Source organism: Pituophis catenifer, unplaced genomic scaffold (assembly GCF_029215685.1).
Source record: "Pituophis catenifer annectens isolate HBS135680 unplaced genomic scaffold, rPitCat1.0.hap2 SCAF_2, whole genome shotgun sequence".
Classification (NCBI taxonomy): domain Eukaryota; kingdom Metazoa; phylum Chordata; class Lepidosauria; order Squamata; family Colubridae; genus Pituophis; species Pituophis catenifer.
Window position 1 is genome coordinate 45,479,507 of NW_027256882.1, and position 25,224 is coordinate 45,504,730.

The window sequence follows — 25,224 nt, forward strand, 5'->3', positions numbered from 1 at the left end:
AAGGAGATGTATGATATAAAACAATAAAAAATATTTAAAAAAGAAGAAGTTATATTGGGACAAACCAACCTCTGTTAGCAGCATGCTGACAAGTACATTAGAGACACAGACATCCTTCTATTTTTCAGCCAAGCCACAAGTTCAACCAATTCCTCTTACAGAATTCACTGCACATTACCCATTTGCCTTGCCCCTTTATAGGCTACTTTAGTGACAACCTCCCCTGTGATGGTGACCAAGGTCATTTAAGGTGCACAGTCTTTCAAAAAAATGGAAGATCACAATCAGGTGGCAACATCTACTGAGGACAAACTCCCTTTAGAAAAGACAGAGCAGGCATTAGTCAAAGAAGATAGTGACAACTGGGTCACCCCTCTTCCCTTCAGATCACAGAGACGATGCCTACCTTACAATAAAGAACAAGCTGTAGCATGCTCTTTGCCACAGTCTCCAGAGTCCATCTATGCCATTCATATCTCAGAACGTGTGGACAACACCATAGCTCAAATGGCACAGCAGCCCTCAGCCAAACCACAAAGAACAGCAAGCTTCAAAAAGCAATTGAACCAGTCTTCTGCAATGTCGCCCACAATATCTGTTCAACAGAAGGATGCTGGATATATATCAGAGGATCTCAGCAAGCCTAAGGGAGAAGCTAGCAATGGGATGTTATATTCCGGACTTAGAGCAGGGGTGAAATGCTACCGATTCACTCTGGTTCGGGCCAACCGGTAGCGCTAAAAACTACCGGTTTGGCGAATGAGTAGTAAAAAATGCTTTTAAAAAGTTTTTAAAAAAGGTTCTGATGATTGCGCAGCACAGCTGTGATCATTGGAACCTTTTTTAAAGCATTTTTTACTACCTATTTGCCCGAACCGGTAGTAAAAAATGCTTTTAAAAAGTTTTTTAAAAGGTTCCCAAGATTGTGCGCCACAGCTGATTCCCCCCTGCGCTGTTCTACTTACCTTCCCAAGCCTCCTTACAGCACATGCATGTGTGTAGCGTGCATGTGTGGCCAGCGAACCAGTAGCAAACTAGTTCAGATTTCACTACTGACTTAGATCACAGTCAAGTTCCCAAAAGCTCATTGGAAACTGCAGTGGCACCACCTCATCGATGACCATACCAGCAAAAAAGCAATAGCAGCTCACCTAATGCTATCATCTCAGAACTCAAATAGTGGTATCGGTTGATACCAGGCAGGGAGTATCATCCCACACCATATAACTTTATATACTGTGGTGGCTCTCTAGCCCCATCTAGTGGCCGGAGGGACAAACATGCCCTAACATACTCTCTTTATATACTGTTGTTGCCCTCTAGCCCAGGGGTGGATTCTACTTACCTTCACTACCGGTTTGCAACGGGGCCGCACAGAAGCATTCTGATGATGTCAGGGTTGGTGGGCGGAGCCTCCCTCCAGTTTTATTACCAGTTCTATAGAACCGGTCCGAACTGGGGGCAACCCACCACTGCTCTAGCTCCATCTAGTGGCCAGAGAGACAAACATGTCCCAAGTATATTGTTTGAAGCTGATCCTACCCATTTAACCATCCTCCTGCACTCTCAAATCAAGTGCATGCTGGGAAGCCAGACTCCCATTTCATTTAGAATTTGGAGAAGTGCCATAGGTTTTGTTATGTAAATAGGTTTGGTTTGGCAGGAAGTTTGAATTAACTGACCATCAGCTGATTGGCTGACCACCACAGCTGCAAGGTGTATAAAGGGAGCTAGCTCCCTGGGTCAGTCGCTGGGGTTCTCACCATACAATAAAGAGCTGTTGTCACTCACTACTCTGGCTTGCTGCGTCCTCATTCACTCAACTTAACAGGTTTGCCATCACGGAGTTATAAGAACTGCTGGTTTGTGGATAGTTGGAGCTAAAAGATGTGTGAGTAGGCAATCTTCAGGTGTATTTCTTGTCGCAAGCTCCATAGTAGGTTACAAACACAAAAGATGGCTGATCTTTCAGCCGACAGACTCAGTACAAATCCTCCTTTCACTAACGTTGGCCTTGATGTCTTTGGCTCCTGGTCTGTGACCACGCGTCACACTAGAGGGTGTCAGGCAAACAGTAAGAGGTGGGCAGCCCTATTCACCTGTATGACCATTAGAGCTCTCCACATTGAAGTTATTATGGATGCTTCTAGCTTCATAAATGCCCTCAGATATTTTATTGCTATCCGAGGCCCTTTAAATACATTCGTTCAGACGAATGTACCAACTTTTGGGGGGGCAGCCAAAGAACTGCATGTTTCTTTGAATATCGACACCAACAGCGTAGAGATATCTAAGTGACCAAAGCTGCATATGGAGTTTAAACCCACCTTACTCTTCATGGCCAAACAAGATCCGGTGGTTTTTGCAGCCAGGGCAGCACCAAGTTTTTGTTTTTCTGGTGCTGCATGGAGGATCTGCTGCTCCTGGGCTTGAGATCTAGAGTGCTAGAATTGCTTCTAAATTCAAATCTTTATTGTCAGTGCACAATGTACAATGAGATTGGCTGAGCTCCCTCCATGCACCCCCCCAACACAATACAACTCAATGTGAAGACAGAAAATCCCTAACCCAATAAATCATATTAACAACCACTCAGTCCTATTGTACCCATGTGAACATGTTACATGTTGCACCGGCCCTGAAAGTCCATCATTTCTAAACAATAAAATAAAATGAACCTATACACCATGGGTTTCAAACTCCCCGCGTGACGTTGCCATCATGTGACACATTGCGACGGTTTCCCCATTTGTGGAGCTGGGGTATGTGCATGTGACACAACTGGCCCATGAGCCACCAGTTTAACATTCCTATATACTTTATATACAGCTACATTCAAAGAAGTATAAATAATAATTATAATGACACATGCTCACTGTTTTTATTTTCATTACTAAATTCATGTCTATGGCTGTCAGGAGGGTGAATCACAGAAAAAACCCTTTTCAGAGTTCACTCTGTAAATCGGAAATCCATACATAGAACCCATTAAATCAATAATTAGCATAGATTCTTACTCAAATGTATATTTGTTTTGGAGATTCTCCAGTCTATGAATCATACTATGGTAAATAAGATTATGGGGCTTGCTGAAGCCCTTTCCACATTCCATGCATTTATGTGGCTTCTCGCTTGTATGGATCCTTTGATGGCGTGTAAGTTTACTGCTTTTGCTGAAGCTCTTTCCACACTCCATGCATTTATATGACTTCTCCCCTGTGTGGATCCTTTGATGGCATATAAGGTAACTGCTTGTTCTAAAGCTCTTTCCACACTCCATGCATTTATAGGGCTTCTCCCCTGTGTGGATCCTTTGATGGGATGTAAGTTCATTGCTTCTTTTGAAGTCCTTTCCACACTCCATGCATTTATATGGCTTCTCCCCTGTGTGGATCCTTTGATGGGATGCAAGTTCATTGTTTCTTTTGAAGTCCTTTCCACACTCCATGCATTTATATGGCTTCTCCCCTGTGTGGATCCTTCGATGGTATGTAAGGTAACTGCTTCTTTTGAAGTCCTTTCCACACTCCATGCATTTATATGGCTTCTCCCCTGTGTGGATCCTTCGATGGCATATAAGGTAACTGCTTGTTCTAAAGCCCTTTCCACACTCCATGCATTTATAGGGCTTCTCCCCTGTATGGATCCTTTGATGGGATGTAAGTTCATCGCTTCTTTTGAAGTCCTTTCCACACTCCATGCATTTATATGACTTCTCCCCTGTGTGGATCCTTTGATGGCATGTAAGGTAACCGCTTGTACTGAAGTCCTTTCCACACTCCATGCATTTAAATGGCTTCTCCCCTGTGTGGATCCTTCCATGGGCAGTAAGATGATCACGTTGGGTGAAGTCCTTTCCACACTCCATGCATTTATATAGCTTTTCCCCTGTGTGGATACTTTGATGGGTAATAAGGATACTCTTTTGGCTAAAGCCCTTTCCACACTCCATGCATTTATATGGCTTCTCTCTTATGCATGTCCTTTTATTAAGAATCTTGTTTCCATGTTCATTACATATGTTTGACTTCTCTCCAACGTGGAAACTTTTCTGTGACTCAAGAGATCCATTTTCTTGAGAAAGTATGGATATCCAACTGTAATTTTTTCCTTCATCTTTCCATATATTGGCTGGTTCTTTGGCTTGTGATGGACAGGGTCCATTTACATCTAATGTGTCTCTGAAGAGTCTTACACCTTTCCCAATATATTTCTTCTTTAGTTTTCCTCGTTCATCAATAAAGTCCTGCATCTCAGCAACAATTGAAGATGAGCTTTCCTTATTCCAGTTATTTGACAGGTTTCTCTCCTGCCTTTGGAATTCTGTTTGAATTGCAGGTTTCTCCATTACGTTTCCTTTTCTAAGCACTTTGACGGGTTCTCCAGAGTCTTTATTGTCATTGTCATTCTCACCTTCAAAGGGAAAAAGAAATGAAAGTGGGAGAAAGGTTAGGGAAAAAGATCACTCTGTTAGAAGTTATATTAATTGCCTTCAGATATTGTGCCAAATTCTAATATATACCGCATATCTGTATCCTTATAATAGCATGGTATTGAAATGATAATATCTCTATTGATGAGACATAAAACCTTGAAAAAGACATTAAGTCAAAAAACTTGAATGATATAGAAGCATCTGGGCCAAAATAGTTGAAATCTGTGTGATGGACTTTGGCATTACCTCAAACTAAGGAATTACTTTGTCACTAAAAAGTTTAAATAGAAACACAAAAGCAAATTGGATCGGATACATCTAAGCAGAATGCCATACACCCATTTCCTTCCTAGGAGCAGTAGAAAAACAGAACTTTTCCTTCTCCCTCTGAAGAGGGGATATCTATTTCAAGATGTTTTCAGAAGAACTAACTAATGGCCTCTAACTACAAAATGTCTTCCTGGACTCTCTGACTGGAGAGTAGGAAACCCTTACCAAGAGAGACCACATTCTTATAATTCTCCAGCATGACTTCCGAATGCAGAGCTCTTTGGTGAGGATCCAGCTGAGACCACTCCTCCTCGGGGAAATCAACAGCCACCTCCTCAAAGGACACAAGATTCTCCTGAAAGGGGAAAAAAGTACAGAACAGCATCTTTCCTATTATTTAGAAATTCCCAAAGCAAACATATACACTAAGGGAAGTAGCTATGCTTAGTAGGAATCCGTGGTTCAGATGACGAAATGGACAGAACAAAAAGCATGTGAGGGTGGGGCAGTGGGCATGGAGGGGCCAGATGGTGTCTGGAAGCAACTGCAGCCAGCGCGGGGGGTGGGGGGAGGCATGTGATCTGTCCCACCAACTGTCTTTGCTTGTGCGGAGTGTGCGGTGGAAGTGGAGGAGCAGCCTGGATGGCGGGGGCTGAGAATGCAGGGGCTACGCCTTGGCGCCATCCCCCTCCCCACCACTTGCTTTGCCTCATTGCAGCGGCACTGGCAGAGGCGCAGGTGGGGTGGGGGAGGTACGCAATCTGGCCTACCAGATGGGCCATGTGAACCCTCTGCCACTCTGCCTGTCCTTGTTTGCCCGCAGCTGTAGGCCAGATCACATGCCTTCCCCACTTACCCCCACACCTCTAGTTTTTGCTGGGGGGGGGGCAAGAGAGAGAGGAGAGGGGAACAAACGGAAAGGACACCTGGACTCGCAGCGCTTTCTTTTGATTTGCATGCCGTGTTCCCTGAGAGGCCTCATGGAGAGGTGGGTGAGCACCTCATCCTTAGCTGCTGGGTGGAGGGCTGGGCTGAAGCAGGGAGAAAAGAATGGGGGGAAAAGCAGGCCTCTGCCTGCTGCCAGTGCGTCCCCCCCCAGTGGTCCCAGTTGCTGTGAGTGGTGAGCGCATCAAAAACAAAAAGTGGACTTCTGCACTGCCCCCTGCACTGCGCATGATGGCGAAACGCAGAGAAGAGCCACCCTCCCTTCGGGAAAGAGCCTGGGGGCATTTCAACAGTAGGACAAGACAGTCTTATTCAGATCACATCCCAGCATGGGATCAAATCCCTGCAGGATTTTTCTTTTTAATTTCTCTTCCATAACATCCCAGGGCAGCACTGGCAGCAGGTGGAGGTCAGAGCATTGGGGTTGCCCACTTCCTGTCCAGCAGTCGCTGCAAACACATTTCAGGCAGCTGCTGTAAACTGAGTCCTGCTTTTCCCTTTTCACGAAGTCGCCACTCCCTTGCAGCAACTGGCATGAGTTGTTGCTGTCTTCACGGGAGCTCTTTGTCCTCCTGGCAGCACTGCTCTCGGCCACCCAAATTGGCTGCTCCTGCCTGGAGCAGGGCGAATCTGCTGAGATCTACGACCTCCCACCGCCAGCCTGCCAGAGCCCCTTTGCCAGCATGCCCATTTTTCACATTTACGACTACTACCTGTACCAGTGATGGCTAACCTTTTTGCCATCGCGTGCCAAAAGCAGGAGGAGCCGGCGGGGGGTTGCGGGTGCAGGTGCCCACATCCACAATTCAATGCACCCCGCCCTCCTGCGCATGCGCACGTGACCCCTGCACACTTCCCCCTGCTTTTGGCACGCAATGGTACGGTGGGCCTGGTAGGCCCGTTTTTCCACCTCCCCAGGCTCCAGAGGCTTTCTAAGAGCCTGGGGAGGGCAAAAACAACCTTCCCCATCCCCCTGGAGGCCTTCCGGAGGCCAGAAACAGCCAGTTTCCCGACTTCCAGTGGGACCAGAAGGCCTGAAAATCAGTTGGCCGGTGGGGGCATGCGCGCTGGAGCTGAGCTAGGGCAACACTTGCGTGCCCACCAATATGGCTCCGCGTGCCACCTGTGGCACCCATGCCATAAGTTCGCCATCACGGACCTATGCTGTCCACATCAGTGGTTGTTTGCCCCCGGTTCACACTGGTTCTATAGAACTGGTAGTAAAGCTGTCCGGAGGCCCCGCCCACTGACCCCGACGTAATCTGCACATGCGCAGAAGAGCACACACGCGCGCAAGTGAAGCAAGCACGCACGTGCGGCTCTGCTGAGAACCGGTACTAAAGGTAAGTAGAACCCACCCCTGGTCCACATCCTCTGATTTCCTGAGGGAAATGGAAAACAAAAGTCTAGTAAATGAATGTTCTTCTCTTACCCGAGTTGGAGGTTCAATCCTGGTTTCTGCTCCCCCAAAACGAAGAGTCAACTTCCTTCTATTCTTCTCTGTGAGGGAGACAGAATTTCAAAAAGCATCATGAGTAAAATGGGAGGAGGAATGCTATAGAGGAGAGGACACCGAGAAGATGAGAAAGTTAAGATTGATCAAAGGAGTGGAAGGACCTTATATTACCTCCTGAGGTGTCCTGAATTGGATCTCCCTGAGGGATTCCCCTGAAAAACAGTTCTTCAGGGAGATTTGACGGATGCCTCTTTCTCTCAGGATCTCTGATCTCCATTGCGAAGGGCTTGAAGTAGGAGAAAAGAATTAATGGTCATCACACATCATGAAGTGGTTTCTTTTCCAGTGAACACCAATGCAAATCATTCAGTGTCGATCAATTAGGTTGGGAAGGAAGAAAGAAATCCCTGTGCAAAATCTTTCTTGTAGAATGGATAAGGGAACTACACAAAGATTAGTGAAGCATCTCCACATAGTATGAATGCCAGGAAAGGCTGGTAAGAAGACATCTGCTTTAAGCAGAACAAGACTCCTCGACCACCCCTGCAACAATCTTTCAAAATACTGGATACAAAAGCAGGCAGAGCAAAGGCAGGAGTGATCATAATTACAAAGTATCGTCTAGGGCTGACAGCCCCTGTTCAAAAGTATTGGATTTTACTTTAAAAGAATGAAGATTTAAAATTGACTTTAGATGAATCAAAAAATTTACCGAGGACTGGAAATTAACTTGATTTAGTGGACTTATTGTTTTGGCTGTTGCAAAAGTTTAAAATTAAAATTGAAAATTAGAAAATGGCTTCAAGGCAAATAAAACTGTTGCGGCTAAAAGGGCTGGGGGATCACCAGCCCAACTATCTAAATTGCAATCTTTGTCAGCTCCAATGGAACCACAAATATTAACACTGGAAGCTTTGCAGGAAGCTTTAAAGACACAAGCCTCTGTTTTAGAGGAAAAAATTACTTCTGTCTTTGAAGAAAAAAATATGGGATGTGGCTGAAGAGATGGCAGAAATTAAAGAGGTAATTCAAATTCGAAATAAGGAAATCAGAGAAGATATTGTTTTTGCATTTCAGGGTCTGGCAAGCCATATTGAAGGGCTGGATGAAAAAGTGGAAGAACTTAATCAATCTAATGTGGATTTGGGAAATAAAATGGGCAAGGTCCAGACAAAGATGGAGAGGGCAGACTTAGAAGTGACAATGATACAATATAGGGCGATGGAGTTTGCCCTGAGAGTAAGAGGCCTGAGAGAAAATAATCAAGAGAACTTGTGAGAGATCTTTGCAGAAGCCTTTGCACAGATAATTGGAGAACAAAAGGCAGATCTTGAATGGCAACTTGACAAAATTTATCGTGTTAACTCATGGGTTGCCAGACAGAAACATTTACCAAGAGATATTGTAATCTACTTTACAACAAGGAGGATACGAAATGAAATTTTACAAGCTTCCTACAAAAATAAATTTCAAGTGGTAGGGCAGAAGGTTTTAATATTGAAAGAAATTCCCCCCAAAATGCTGAGAACCAGAAAGAACTATGCTTTTTTGGTGGAAGAACTTAGAAATCACCAGATACAGTACAGATGGGAGGTTCCAGTTGGATTAGTGGTGAATTACTCAGGAGAAAGATATCGTCTCAATACAGTTTGGAAGGCAAGAGACTTTTACACAAATGTATTAAAGGTTGGATGCCCACCGTCCCCAAAAGCTAGAAGAAGGAAGCAGAGGAGGCAAGAAAGGGCGAGAAAGAAGAAATGCAGGCACAGGCCCAAGGAGGGGTTTTGATTACTCAAGAAGACTTAATACAACACTTGGGCACTGTTCAAGCTCCGGTGTTATTGGAAAAAATAGAGGAACTAAAGGATCAGAGACAGACCCGAGTGGCAACTAAGTGCAGAGAAGAATTAAAGGTGGAGCAAATTCAGATGAAAACTCAAGAAATCACAAAAACAGAAGCAGTGGGAGAAGCAAGGTCGAAGAGGAAAATGCAGGAAGATTTTCAGCTGATGCTCCAAAAGCTTCAAGGTGCCAAGAATGGCAACTAGATTTTTAAGTTGGAATGTCAATGGTTTAAATTCACCGCAAAAGAGGAGGAAAATATTTCATTATCTGAAACAGTACAAAAATGAAGTAATTTGTTTGCAAGAGACACATATTAGAATGAAAGATCAAAACTGTTTGATAAACGCAAGATTGGGAACACATTTTGTAGCATCTGCACCAGAAAAGAAAAATGGCATAGTTAGATACTTAAAAAAAGACTTAATAGCTAGACTAATTGAAGCAGATGATCAAGGAAGATATATAGCAATTGAAATTTTAATAGAGGGGGAAAATACTTTTAATTGGAGTATATGCACCTAACCAACAAGAAAAATTTTACAAGCTTTTACATACTAAACTAATACAATAGGATTACAAATCGTGTATATTATTGGGTGATTGGAATGGAGGTTTGGATACTAAAAAAGACAAAAAAGGACCTTCGCAAAATATTCAAATGCACGCTAGATTACCTAAATCTTTCTTTGATATGATGGAAGATATGGAGTTGAGAAATATCTGGCGAGAACGGAATGTTGAAGAAAAAGACTTTACTTTTTTTCTGATAGACACCAATCCCTTTCTAGGATTGACTTTATATTAATTACTAATGATTTTCTTTCTAGGGTGAAGAAGACGAAGATATGTCCAAGAACATTAACAGATCATAGCCCGGTTTGGATGGAACTGGAACATGGAAAGGGACCCAGGAGGTCCTGGAGGTTAAATGAAAATTTGTTTAGATATGAGGAAAATGTGAAAGAATGTAAAAAATTTTTGAAAGAATTTTTTGTTATGAATATGTATAAAGGTACATCTATGGAAGTGGTATGGGATGCAAAGCATATATGAGAAGTATTTTAATATATTTGAATAATAAACACAGAGGTAGACAGGAAAAAAAACGGATTGATTTAGAAGAGGAAATAAAAAAGAGAGAGCAAGTATTAACATTGAACCCAGCAGATAAGAAAACAAAAGAAGCAATTAATTTATTGTGAGGGCAATTTAATATGTTGATGGCAGATCAGGCTGCAATTAGTCTGCAATATGCTAAACATAATACTTTCTGTAATGCTAACAAACCAGGTAGATGGTTAGCATATTTGTTAAGGAAAAAACAAAAGCTACGTACTATAGAGAAAATAGAATATAAAGGTAAAGAGGTGTATCAGCAAAACATGATTAAAAAAGCATTTTTAGAATTTTACATGAGGTTGTATGCTAGTGATAAAATTCAAGGTATAGATATAGATAGATATCTACAGAAGGAGAACATTTCTATAGTTACAGAAGAGCAAAGGGAAGGTTTGAATCAACCAATAACCTCGGAAGAAATTGTCTTAGCAATTAAACAGTTGAAAGTGGGTACAGCTCCTGGGACAGATGGATTGACAACTGTTTATTATAAAAATTTGCAGTTAGAAATGGTGGAACCACTTAAGGAATTATTTATTAAAATACAATCTGGAGGAGATGTACCCTCATCTTGGAGAACAGCATTTATTTCTTTAATTCCAAAAGAGGATCAAGACCATAGTCAGCCAAAGAACTATAGGCCTATATCGCTTTTAGATACAGATTACAAGGTTTTTGCTAAAATATTAGCAAATAGGTTAATGCTAGTTATGCAACAAACGATTCATAATGATCAAACTGATTTCATAAATGGGAGACAAATGAAAAGTAACATAAGGCAAATAGTTAACATATTGGAATATTTGGGGAAGAACAACCAAGTCCCTGAGGCGCTTATATTTTTTGATGCGGAGAAGGCATTTGATTGATTGAATTGGAATTTTTTACCAGAAACAAACAGCACAAATAATAATTAATGGTAGTTTAACAGAAACTTTTAATATTGAAAAAGGAACAAGACAAGGATGTCCCTTGTCTCCATTACTGTTTATTTTGACTTTGGAATTTTTGCTGAATAAAATACGTGGTTCGGATAAAATAAAGGGAATTAAAATTAGGCATTATGATTATAGATTACGAGCATTTGCAGATGACTTGGTTGTTACTTTAACCCAACCAGTGCAATCAGTTATAGGTTTAATGGATATAATTAATATGGACAAGTATCTGGATTTAAAATAAATTCAGGGAAAACAAAGATAATGACTAAAAATATGACTATAAATCAAAAAGAGTAACAGGATTTGAAATAGTAAAGAAGGTTAAATATTTAGGGGTTTATATTGTGACTTCAAATGTAAAATTATACAGGTATAATTACAAATCGTTGGACTTCCGGTTGGCACCGCCAGCGTCATGGACAGTCTTTTCGGACCGCCAGCCTCACGACTCCGTTGGAGCCGTTCTGACAGTGCTAATCAGCTGTCAGATGGCTTGAAAACTTCTCCTTTGGGGGAAGAAGGAGAGGAAAGCCGGTGGGTGAGGGTAGAGCTCCCCGTAAGCCCCTGGAACAACTCCAGGGGCTTGGAGGGTGAGAGCTCCCCGGTCAGCCCACTGAAGTTCCGGATCCGGGACGACTCTGTTTTAAACAGAGCCAGATGTCGCGACCAACTCTGCTCTCAAAAAGGAGATTAATTAAATTCAAAAGCAGACAGAATGGAAGCAGGAGGACAAGCCTTGCAAGTATTATGCTTAACTCCAGGGATACATTGTTTCTACTTGAAATTTTTTGAGCTGGAGGTGGAAATGGCGTCTTTGTTGCGGGCGTAAAAGTGAAAGTTAGAAATGAAAGTGCTTGTTAACAGATCTGCGCTCAGAGACTGGATTAAAGCTGCTGGGATTTGAGAGCTGGGTGGAGAAAAGACTATTTTGCTTGATAAATTACAAATAAATTTGTGAAAGCTGTTCAAGAGACTTTATGGCTGTGAAAAGAAAATTTTTTTAAAAATAAGATGGCTCCCAAGCAAGTTAAGTTAGGAGTTCCTAAAAGTGGTGGAGGCTCTCCAGTGGTGTCAGAAATGACACAGAAAATACAATTCCCGATTGATTCACAGAGCCAGGAGGATTCTTTTAGAGAACTTACAGAATTTATAAAGGACGCCATGAATAACCAAACTGCAGCTATGAATAACCAAACAGCAATCATGGAAGGGAAATTTAAAGAACTGGTGGAGGATATAAAAGCAATTAAAGATGCTTTTGAAGGAAAGCACAATGACAACGCAGGAGACATTATGACCAAAACAGAGAAGGTGGAACTGGCTGGCTCTCAAGAACTTTCAAACTTTCTTATTCCTGCTCTTTTGGAATTAATTGACAGAACTTTTCAAAAATATAATCTGGAGCAGAGAGAAGCAGAAATTGGCCAGTCTAATGAGATTTTGGAGGACAAAGAAGATTTGGCAGAGGCTTTCACACAATTAATCACAATTAATCGAAAAGCAACAACTAGACTCTTCTTTGCAAACTGATAAATCTTATCGAGAGAATTTCTGGTTCTACAGACGAAGGAATGAACTGATTGATTATATAAGCAAGAAGAGTCGATATGGGGGCTCTAAATCAGAGGAAACAGTTCTAAGAAAGGAACGAGTTTTAAAGATACATCAACCTCAAATCAAAATTCAAAACCTCTTCAAAATAAAAGTAGGAGGGAGGAAGAAAGACTGGAAAAAATACAGAAAGAAAGGAAGAATGGAAGATTAACTTTTTCTGGTTCAATTATTGATGTATTAATGATTAACTAAATGAATTAAGAAAAATATAGAAAGAAAGAAAGAATGGAAGATTAGTTTTTTTTAAGGTCTAATTATTGTTGTATTAAGATTTTAAAATATTTGAATCTTGAGAATAAAAGTAGGAGGAAGAGTAAAATGATTAAGTAAATGAATTAAGAATACTTTACAGATGTATTAAGAGATTTTTAGGGTTTGAATGATTTATTAGTGCTTGTTAATGTTTTTAAAACCCTAAGGGTTAATGGACTATATGTTATTTTGAGCTTATAAAATGGAGGTTGATGAATAATTTGTAAAAGGGGAGTTAAGGGGTCTAGGGAGTTTTAAATCTTGCAGTAAGTTAGCATATTTTGGCGTATGTTTCGTAAATCTTATACCCTGTTTTTGCTCTGGGAAGTCGGGGGTGGGGGTGGGGAGGGGGGGTTGAAGGTTGGGTTTAGAGATAGATAAATGTATTAACAGATAAGCAAAAGTGTTACATTAAATGATAAGAAGATGTATTTTGATATATTGAATGATTGACTATATTGTACATTTGTTTGATCATAAAATAAAAACTTTTTTTCTTAAAAAAAAAAGTCAATGGTTTTCTTTTTTTTCCCCCTTTCCCCTACACTTCTTTCCCTTCCCTTCCCACCCACCATTTCCTACTATTTTCATTTTTTTGTATTTTATATTTTGATAAGCTTAATAAAACTATGGAAAGTATACAAAAAATGTGAACTTCTTGTTTATTATATTCAATTTTTTCTGGAGTCCCGGGAGAAAGTCCTCTCACCTGCAACTCAACCTGCTCCTTCTTCTCCTCCGCCTGGCTCAGGAGGAAGCCTTCCACCAGGGCCACCGCCTGGGAGCTGGTCTCTGCTCCACACTCCCGCACCCAGCTCTCCATCTGCAGGGGCAGAAGGGCCAGGAACTGCTCCAGAACCACCAGGTCCAGCATCTGTGCTTTTGTGTGCTTTTCTGGTCTCAACCATCGACTACAAAAGTAGTGGAGTTGGCTGCAAAGACCTCGGGGACCTTCATCCTCCTGATATTGGATGCTCCTGAAGTTCCAGGCATGAACATGTGAAATGATGGTTCCTTCTTTCAGCATCTTCTGCCCAGTTCTTGCCCAGAACTCCCCATGGATTCCAGACTCAGCACCGGAAAGGCCTTTTCCAGTTCTCCCACTTGCTAAAGGAAGGATTGCCGTTCTTTCTCTGTCCTATAACACAATTCTAAATTAGTGGAAGGAAAGTTGTGTACCTCTGACAACCAATCAGGATACTCTTTCGGGGGCCCAGGAAGTTCAAAGCCAGGGAGAGCATAAAAACCCAGGGACTCACTGTATCTGCCCTTTTCTGTTCAGGAACTCAAGCCATGTGATCCTGTCCACCATTAAACCATCTTTCCAAGCAGTCTCCATGTTTCCAGTGTCTTTTTCCCCACTTGGAGCTGAACCCAGAAGGATATTTCTTCCTACAATTTGGCACCCCAGATGGGACTCCAAGCTAACCTAACCAATGGACCAGGCCCAGGTAAGCCTCCCTTGCTAACAACAGACCCATTGAGTCTGTGGGTATGTCTACGTGGACCTTGGCCATTTGGAACTAGGTTTTAAAGGGGTTTTGAGTGTTGAGCTCAAAGGCTGCTTGGAAAGAAGGTGAGTACCTCTAAATTTTAATTTTAAAGCATGGAAAAGCATGGGAAAAATGTGTATGCCTGCATGTGTGTGAGTGAAGGCCCTTCTCCCAATCACAGCTGGATCTTGCTTCCTGTGTGCATTTCCTAACCGCAGAAAGACCAACAGTCTAGAGAGCATGGGGGTTTTGCCAGAGCACAGGACCTTCTGTTAGGGAAGGAGGAAGTGTGTGTGTGGGATTCCACCCGGAAAACAGTCTGATTTCACCTCTTTGAGTGACCTCTAGCCACACCTCTGCTTACCGCTAGTTCCACCGAGCCATGACCGGTAGGATAGAGAAAGCAAGTGGGGGGTCGCTGAACGTGGAACTTTGTGTTTAAAAGGAACGGAAGCCGAGCGAATGCTAAGCGAAAGTGAAATGGGTTATAAAAAGTAAAGAGAGTCCCTGGTATATTCCAGAAAGCAGCCCAGTGTATATGTGAGTATTGAGTATTGAAGTGAGGGAGGTGCTAGTACTAACTATAGGGGCAGTGAGGTCCTCCCGGATCCCTTTTTGATCCAAAAACCTAGACGAATTCCCTAAATAGGAAGGGGCCCGTACCTTTTTTCTGAAAACCGTAAGAGTGTTGCCCGGCTACAGCCTTACATTCCAAGGAACATGGGAAGCAGTAGCTCGAGGGTCGTGGGAAATCCCCTGGAGGAATTGATTGTGGCCTGGGACGCCAGGCAGACACCACTGTTACCTGGCATGAGTAAAAGGAAAGCCAGGAAATTGTGCAAAAAATGGGCAATGCTAAGAGATAACACTGGGAAACAAATTTGGCTAAATAAAGGTACTTAAAAGAAAAGGGAAATGTATAAATAGGAATGTTGGGGTTTTTGTTTGTTTTGTCTGTCTCTTTCTCTGTCTTCTATGCAACCACGTGGTATGTTTGTTAAGATTTGTGCCTTCCCTAATTTAACTGAGATTTATGGTGGGAATGATCAGTGTGTGTGTAAATCTCAGAGTTCTGCTTTCCTCTCTTTGTCCTCCTTGTTTTTATGTGTGTATGTCAAAGTCTTTGTGCACCCTCGAGGTAATTGTAACTGTAAAATGTATCTGATCCCGAGAGACAAGAATTTGAAATTGTTAGAGAAATAAAAAAAGGAAGATTGAAGCAATGAAAAATGGGGGGGGGGGGGAAGAGAGAAAAAAAGAAAGAGCCTTTGCCCTGTGTTTGTCTGGCCAACAAGAACAGAGTAAAGAGAACTTTTCATTTGATTTCTGTTTTTTTTCTCCTTCTCACTCTGTATCTTAAAGTAACAACTCAAGTTTATAAGGAAACGTTTTATGTTCATTTACAAGAAAAAAATCAGTCTTGCACTCACTGTATGTGTTTAAATGGGTTTACCTGCTCATATCTTTCCTGAAGCATGTGAATCCAGTTTTTTTCTTATCTATTGTGTCTCCATTTTGTTGAAACTGCATTATCTGGTTAGTAACTGCAATACTGCTGTGTTGTTTCTTTTCAAACTCTGCCTGCAAGCTATCTACCACCACCACCCCATCTCTAATCCTGTTACAATGCCTTTCCTGGGAAGATTACCCATGAAAGGGGGGAGGGGACCCTGTTCTAATGTCTTTCAGCCTTGCACAAATGACTCTGCAACCTGTGGAAGCAGAGCACATAGATCCAGATATTCCCTCCAGAGGAGACCTTCCATCTGTTTGAGCCAGGAATTGGGCTTGAATCCAGTCTTCACTGAAAGTCATCACAGCAACTACAGTGGAACAGACCTTCCCAAGCCTGACGGACCAGCCTTACCACCAAGCATGCTACCCACCAGACATGAAAGAAAAGACCCTGAGATGGACAAGTAAAGACCAAAAGACTCTTTTCAATCCCCCAGAAGACAGTCTGGAGAGACTATGGGGAAGGGTGGAAATTCATTGTAAGGTTTTCTTTCTTGTCTCATTTATATTGTAATCAGTTTACTGTAAGAATTGTATTTGGGAGTGGTTGCCACAGCAAGTTATGTACACTTTAGATTTCTGTCTGGTGGGGAGGAGAAATATGTCCAAAATGTTTGTATTGCCTGTATTGTAAAAGTAGCTGCATACACATGCACACACAGAGAGACACACCATTCAGAATTAGACTGAAACTATTCCCTTCACTTACCTCCACAAAGCTTCTCCTAGGTTGATTTTTGCTCTGTGGCACTAAAAGTCCAAATAGTCATATCTCCCTGCTAATTCATGGGGGAGGGGGTATCCCCCTCATGCAATTTCCTCACTTGAAGAGATAGCAGAAAAGTGATATCCAAAACCCAAGCCCTGACTGTGACTCACAAATGATGCTGCCCAGTTGCCCAGTAAAGCATGATATGTTGCGCTGGTGGTCTCATGAGTAGAAGTCCCAGGGCTCATTGTGTGTAACACCAAAAAAAAAAGGGGGGGGGAAGCCTGGATTGCACACTGACTGACCTCAATTTGGACTCACAAATCCTGGATGCACTAAAGTAAGAGCTGGGGCAGGTTCAGTAACCAACTCATGAAATGGGCAGCCTGTAATTTAAAGGAAAACAGGCTATGAAAAATTTTGGGAGATCTGCTTGCTTGAAACCTGCCTGGAAGCTCACAGAAAGTGATATCTGAAATCTGAAATTAATTGGCAAGGAAATTGGATACTGTAAATTTCTTTCCAGAACTTTTCCCCTAGCTGCTAGACCTTCATGGTTGAAAGCTTTTGGAAGCCACCGAAGGAATCCTTTTTCTGTTGCCTCTATCAATGCCTTCCCCTTTGCATTAGAACAAGTAAAAGCACCCATTAAGGTTCCCTGACCTGATCAATTTTAATCTTTTGCCAAGAACTTGTTTCAAAACTCACGTTTTGAAAAAAAAAAGAGTAGGGATTGTAGGAAGTCAGCACCCACCCCTTTCCTGGAAGAATGAAATATTTTAGGAAATATTAAAAAGGCAGAATATTATATTTCCCTGGATGAGAAATGGAGAAGCATGTTTTAAAGATGAAGCAGCTCCCAACTTCCTGCCCCCACCTTTTGTCAATGAGCCATTAAGGCCTGGGCCAGTCTATTCTACATAACAAAGATCTACCTCCTTCAGGCAGAGCCATAGTAGGAATTGCCAAAGAGCCAACAAAGATAGGATTAGCCCTCTACCCATCTAGCAACAGAAGCTCACCACATGGCACCTGGGAAGATTACATCAGCCAGCAAGGCTAGCTAAGACCAGTGGGGGGATTCAAGTAATTTAACAACTGGTTCTCTGCCCTAATGATTTCTTCCAACAACCACTTTGGCAAACTGTTCAGAAAGTTAACAACCGGTTCTCCCGAAGTGGTGCGAACTGGCTGAATCCCACCACTGGCTAAGACCTCCATCCCCTGGGAATCTGACAACCAATCAGGATATTCTTTCGGGGCCCCAGGAAGTTCAAAGCCAGGGAGGGAGAGCATAAAAACCCAGGGACTCACTGTATCTGCCCTTTTTCTGTTCAGGAATGCAAGCCATGTGATCCTGTCCACCATTAAACCATCTTTCCAAGCAGTTTCCATGTTTCCAGTGTCTTTTTTCCCACTTGGAGCAGAACCCAGAAGGATAGTTCTTCCTACAGTGTCATCCAGCCCATAATGGGAATGCAGGGATAATCTTTTGCATCTGTTCCTTGCTAATCCTTTCTGATTTCCTGCTCAGTCTTTGCCATGCAAGCTCACCCACTCCCCCTATGCAGGAGCTGTTCCGAGGAAATGGGGCAGAAAAGACTATCCAGTCCCCCCCTCCCCCCTGTCTGATCTGGGACCAGAATATATTCCTCGTCTGGAGCTCCGCTTTCCCCTCTGCCTGTTAGAATCATTGAAAAGGGTGGTCGGAGAGTCTCCCACTCCCAAAACTCAAAAAACTGAACCTAGATGAGGACTAGGCAACACTAAGGTGACCAGACGTCCCGCTTTTGGCGGGACAGTCCCGCTTTTGAGCAATTTGTCCCGCGTCCCGCGGCGTTTTAAAAAAGTCCCGATTTTTCATTCTGCCTCCTGGTTCCCGGCTGCCTCCTGAATCCCCACTGATGGCTAGAGGGAAAAAACCTGTTTAAACTCTTGCCGCGGGGCTTCAAAGGGCCGCCCTACGTTAATTAGCTCAGCTTCCCCCTCTCAGCTGATTTGCACAGGGCTCTGCTCTTGCTAAATTGCTCAGCAGTTTTTTTTTTCTCTTTGTGCAAACCAAGCTCAAAACGAAAGTGAAAGTAAAACAGGCTGTTGGCTTTGCGGTTTGCTTGCAACGTTGGAAAATTAGGCAGCAGATTTATTTTCCTTTTCCTCACCAAAAAAGGTAAGTGCAAACAATGGAAAATTATTTAGGGCAAAAGAGGAGAGTTCAAGATTTTAAAACACAAAAGAAAAAAAAGCTCTTTTTAACTAGGGAATTGTAATAATTGAGATATTATTAATTGTATACTGTGTTGAAAGCAGAAATGGTTAAGTTGTGGTTTGGAGGAACATATGGGGGAAATTATTTGGTTTATTATTATTGGTAAGTATAATTAATTGATTTGTAAGAAATTGGATTGCATGGAAATAATTGGAATATTCATGTTCATATTGATTAATATACAAAAAAGATAGTTATATAACTAATTGATTTATATTAAAATGTTGAATTTGTATTAAACAACTGTATTACATAATTACATAATTAACCAATGTGAGGATGGATATAAAAATAGATGACAATGGGAAGGGGTATAAAATAGAATAGAAGGGAAAAATTGAATTTGATTAAGATTAGAGATGAGGATGAAGGGTAATATTGTTTTTTTAAAAAAATAGATGAGGAATAAATATGGCAAAAAGGAAATATAGAAATTGTAAATTTAATTGAAATGACTAAACACTGTTTAAATTTGTGAACCAGCCAAATATTCTGTTCAAAGAAAATACATTGTATGTATGTGTGTTTCTAATTATTGCTATTTATTCATATTTGTTCTCTTTTATTCTTTAAAGTTTAACAATTCATTCTTTATATTAATATCTTTATATTTGTTTGGGGTTGGCTTTCTTCTCTTTCATCTTTTTTATTGTACAGCAATCTTTCTCCTCAAACCTACCACCTCTCTTTTCTTTCCTTCTTACTTTCTCTTCCCCCCCTCTTCTTCTCCTCCCTACTTCCTCTTCCTTTCTCCTTCTCCTCCTCTCTTCCTCCCTCTCTTAACCGTCACTCCTACTCTAATTTCCCTTCCCTTCCTTCATCCCTCTCAATTACTGTATCCTTTTATGCATATGGACTACTCAGAGGGCTGAAAAAGTTATTTTTGACTGGTCCTCGCACTTTTGACCAGTCCTCGAACTTACGACTGTCCTCACATTTTACATTTTTGCCCTATCTTGTCATCATGGTGAAGAGAAGCAGTTGTGAAATGAGTGACATGGTTGTTAAGAATGCTGCACGGGCATAAATGTGAGGATGGTCATAAGTGTGAGGACCAGTCAAAAGTGTGAGGACCTGTCAGAAATGACTTTTTTCAGCCCTCTGGTTAGTCCTTTTCTGCATATGGACTACTCAGAGGGCTGAAAAAGTTATTTTTGACTGGTCCTCGCACTTTTGACCAGTCCTCGAACTTACGACTGTCCTCACATTTTACATTTTTGCCCTATCTTGTCATCATGGTGAAGAGAAGCAGTTGTGAAATGAGTGACATGGTTGTTAAGAATGCTGCATGGGCATAAATGTGAGGATGGTCATAAGTGTGAGGACCAGTCAAAAGTGTGAGGACCTGTCAGAAATGACTTTCCAGCCCTCTGAGTAGTCCCTATACACATAGCCATGGCCACCCGGTCACATGACCAGCTAGCCACGCCCACCCAGTCACATGGCATCCAAGCCACGCCCACACAATAAGCCACGCCCACAATGGTGTCCCTCTTACCAATGTTAAAATCTGTTCACCTTACCCTATACACATAGCCATGGCCACCCGGTCACATGACCAGCTAGCCACGCCCACCCAGTCACATGAACAGCTAGCCACGCCCACAAAATAAGCCACGCCCACAATGTCCCTCTTTACCAATGTTAAAATCTGGTCACCTTAGGCAACACGCACACACACACCTCTACCTACCTTTTCCACTTCTGGATCCTTCAGACTTTCTGGCTGCCTTTTTAACCTCCTGCAAAGCTCAAAGGGTTAAAGTAAGAGAGTGAGAGTCCAGTATCCTAGAAAGGCAAAAACTGAAAGATGTCACTTCCTTCCTAAATTGTAACAGGGGCCAAAAGCTGAAGTGCCCCCCCTGGTGGATTTTCTGTGCATGGAAGGTGCTCCTGCAAAGAGAGGAGAAATGGTGCATTTCCCATGTGGGGCCAGGAAGGGGCTCCTTGTTTGGGAAGCTTTTGGCAATGTTCTACTGTAGTAAATAGCATTGTATTTAAAGTACTGGTATTAGGAGGAAAAATTCCTAACAAGAATCTCATTTAAATCTGTTGCTGAGGAAGAAAGGAATAAGTCAACAACAAAAAAAAGAGATAAAAGGAAAGGTGACAGTACAATGTACCTCAGCTTGATTTTCCAAAGGAAAGGGAGAATACAAATCGTCTTGTGTGAGTTGGAATGTTGACCACTATTTCAGCTCTTCCTATAGATAAGTCAACTTCTTCCTACCCTTCCTTGTGAGGGAGACATATCAACAAAAATTTTGGGCTCAGTCGAGGACTATCTACAATATGTACATCAGCCGATTTCCTGAAGGACAGGGAAATAATAATCTAGTTAGTGAACATCCTTTTCAATGCTTTTTCTTGTATTCAGGGGAATACAAGAACAAGCCATTAATCCCTCAACAACCATTCAACAACACTCATCCCCATAGAAGGACTTTTCTGAGATGGTAAATTGATGATTCCACCTAGAATATTCATTGTATTTAACAATAATGACAATTTAGTCCACATCAAATGAAATGCCAGTCAACTTACCCTATTTTAGGACGCTGTATTTCTCTTTCTTCCTACTCTCAGCCATGCAAGTTCACACAACATGCCCTGAACACAAACAGGTCAACCAAATCAAGGAGCTTTTCCGAAGAAAAGACTATACAGTTCCCCCCCCCTCCTTTTCTTTTCTGGGACCTGAATTTATTCCTCGTCTGGAGTTCTGCTTTCCCCTCTGCCTGTTAGCATCATTGAACAGGGTGGTAGGGAAACATGGGATCTGGAGGTCTCCACTCCCAATACGCAAATGATTGTATCTGGATGTACACAGCATGCAGTTCTGGGGCAGCTGACCAACAAGCTGGGTGAGTGGAAGGGTTCGTATATGGTTCTGTAACTCTGAAGTTTGGGATTTATGCAATATGGGCTTTGTGTTCTGAAAGGGAGTTAGGTAATTCTTATTGTGGCTGATGGCTCTGTCCTGTGTTAGATTTTAGGGTGAGGGACTGCTTGCTCTAATCCTATCACTCTGCTTTTGTTAGCTGTCAAAATTGCTGTAAGGGGTTTTGAAATATCCTGTCATGAGTAGACTTTTGCAGGCATTTGCTTTGCTTATGAATGGAGCCATCTAGATAGTTGGATTGCTCTTTCAATAAGCTCCTTATCTCCTTAAGTGCCTGCATCCCTTAGCAGCTAGCTTCTTGTTACAACGTTTTCTTTAGGCATCTGGCTGGAATATGGATTGGGCTTCAGGCGGTTTTTATTAGCGCCTTGGTCTTTTGGCTTTTCTTTATGGATATTTCTAAGGGCTTTTTTTCTTATGGTTAATATTTTATTTGGGATAATGTGGGTTTGATTTCTTCTTACATATAACTTTATATACTATGGTGACTCTCTAGCCCCATCTAGTGGCCGGAGGGACAAACATGCCCTAACATACTCTCTTTATATACTGTTGTTGCCCTCTAGCCCAGGGGTGGATTCTACTTACCTTTACTACCGGTTCGCAACGGGGCCACACAGAAGCATTTTGATGATGTCGGGGTCGGTGGGCGGAGCCTCCCTCCGATTTCATTACCAGTTCTATAGAAGCAGTCCGAACTGGGGAAAACCCACCAATGCTCTAGCCCCATCTAGTGGCCAGAGAGACAAACATGCCCTAAGTATATTGTTTGAAGCTGATCCTACCCATTTAACCATCCTCCTGCACTCTCAAATCAAGTGCATGCTGGGAAGCCAGACTCCCATTTCCTTTAGAATTTGGAGGAGTGCCATAGGTTTGCCATCACGGAGTTATAAGAACTGCTGGTTTGTGGATAGTTGGAGCTAAAAGATGTGTGAGTAGGCAATCTTCAGGTGTATTTCTTGTCGCAAGCTCCATGGTAGGTTACAAACACAAAAGATGGCTGATCTTCCAGCCGACAGTACAAATCCTCCTTTCACTAACGTTGGCCTTGATGTCTTTGGCTCCTGGTCTGTGACCACGCGTCACACTAGAGGGTGTCAGGCAAACAGTAAGAGGTGGGCAGCCTTATTCACCTGTATGACCATTAGAGCTCTCCACATTGAAGTTATTATGGACGCTTCTAGCTTCATAAATGCCCTCAGATATTTTATTGCTATCCGAGGCCCTTTAAATACATTCGTTCAGACAGAGGCACCAACTTTTGGGGGGGCAGCCAAAGAACTGCATGTTTCTTTGAATATCGACACCAACAGCGTAGAGATATCTAAGTGACCAAAGCTGCATATGGAGTTTAAACCCACCTTACTCTTCATGGCCAAACAAGATCCGGTGGTTTTTGCAGCCAGGGCAGCACCAAGTTTTTGTTTTTCTGGTGCTGCATGGAGGATCTGCTGCTCCTGGGCTTGAGATCTAGAGTGCTAGAATTGCTTCTAAATTCAAATCTTTATTGTCAGTGCACAATGTACAGTGAGATTGGCTGAGCTCCCTCCATGCACCCCCCCAACACAATACAACTCAATGTGAAGACAGAAAATCCCTAACCCAATAAATCATATTAAGAAGCACTCAGTCCTATTGTACCCATGTGAACATGTTACATGTTGCACCGACCCTGAAAGTCCATCATACTATATAGTTATGATGTTATTTCGTATTCAGAAATTCTGTTAAGTATTTTAAAATATTCTTTTTTGTTACTCTATAGTACTGTACTGCATGTTGGTAAGCATTTTGGGAACTGCTCTGCTTCTTTTTAAGCACTGTACTGTAGTGTGCAAACTACAGTATCATGTTTGTAAGTACAGTTCTTTGCAAAGATAAAGTTTGTTTGCATTTGCTTTGAAACTGCTTGTAGAAATGCTACATGGACTGTATGGAGAGTCTGGCCTGAGAGCAGTGGGTTGGACTACAGGACCTCAAGGTCTCTTCCATCTCTGTTACTGTTCCAAGCCAAGAGTTCTGTAAATTCCTCCCCCATCTCGCTCTGGGAGCCTGGCTGGAGACTCTTAAGCTAATTACTGTAGTGGCAGGTTTTTTGTTTAAAGTAACTGCAATCTGAGAGTACTGTAAATTACCACCAAACCCCATCTGGGCAGCTGTCTGAAGATGCTTGAGCTGATGAGCAGCAAGTGGATTTTTTTAAAACTGCAAACGGAGAGCTCTGTGAGCCTGCTTGGAGGCAATTTAATTCCTCCTTCAACTGCACCGGAATCAGCTGATCAGCAGTGAAAATAACTGATCAGCAGCCCCCAGGAAGTAGGTCAGATCTTCATTCATTTAACAAGCCATTTGATTCAATTAATGAATTTGATTGTAAAAATTTGTAAAATTGAATCTGATTCGTTTGACACATTTTTTGATCCATTAGGTTCGTACCTTGAGGAATACCTGTGTTTCTATTTTTCCAGTTTCACCCAACCTGTTCCTTTAATAAAGCATCCAGATCTATGCAGATGGTCTGTTTTATTGAAGGATAGGTGGGTGCATGTCAAGCTGCACACAGAGTAATGTTGAATGAGGACAGAACAGACCTTATGATTCTAGGAAAAATTCATCTTTGATAGTGATGTATGCATGATTCAGAGACATGGTAACAAGGTGAGCCAATGAATAGGCATAGCAACTAAGTCAGCCAATTCGGAGCTGAGACAGACTGGAGCCAGGGCGTGTCTTAGTCTGCAGCTTCTGCATCTGTGCAGAGAACTGAATCTGAAACTAAGCAGTCTGTGCATGCTTGTCTGCTCTGCTGAAATGAAAGTAACTGTTCTCTCCTGCCTTGTGCTCTGCCTGTAACTTCTACTACGTTGAAAGAAATTGTTCTCTGCTGTTGGTATTGTATATATATTCTTGTATACAAAGAAGTTTCTTATTTAAATCAATCCTGCTGAATCAGTCTGTGCGTGCTTTCTGGATTTAATTTCTGCAGGAAACCCTGATATAAATTTATTTGATGATCATTTAATTACAGTCCTCCCATGAACTATCTGTAATCTCCTTGTTTCTCTTATCCACTTTCTATCTTGTCTTCCCACGCATCTCCTTTATTCACCCATGCTACGCATAATTCTTTTTCTTTCTACATGATCGTTCTGGCTTGTGACAGGTCTTATCCCTTCTGGCTTACCTCTATGACCCAAAAATGCCTTTGGGGGGCAAGAAAGAACCTGGACCAGCCTGAGCAATGATACTGGGATTCATTCATGATCTACAAAATAAACAGAGAAAAACGTTCCAACCACAAGACCTGAAGATTCCAATGTTTTGAAGAGATTCCTCTGCATATGGAGGTGACAAAGGAAGGAGAAAAAAAGAGATTTAGCTACAATTAGTGAAAGAAAGGGTGTACATGGAGAGAAAAAAGGGGTTTAAAAAACTGAGTTAACCTCTCTGCTCTTTTCG

The 25,224-nt window shown here is 42.1% G+C and overlaps 1 protein-coding gene across 1 annotated transcript; it reads right to left on the minus strand.

Annotated features, from left to right (window-relative positions):
• Window positions 1–2,856: 2,856 nt before the first annotated feature.
• On the minus strand, window positions 2,857–21,054 carry LOC139310184 (zinc finger protein 436-like; the record flags this gene model as incomplete). The annotated part of the gene is made up of 7 exons (XM_070934347.1): window positions 2,857–4,413; window positions 4,931–5,060; window positions 7,083–7,150; window positions 7,278–7,392; window positions 13,587–14,015; window positions 20,554–20,602; window positions 20,984–21,054. Coding segments are annotated over 7 exons (2,262 nt in total), but the record flags the coding sequence as incomplete, so codon positions are not given.
• Between the last annotated feature and the right edge of the window lie 4,170 nt (window positions 21,055–25,224).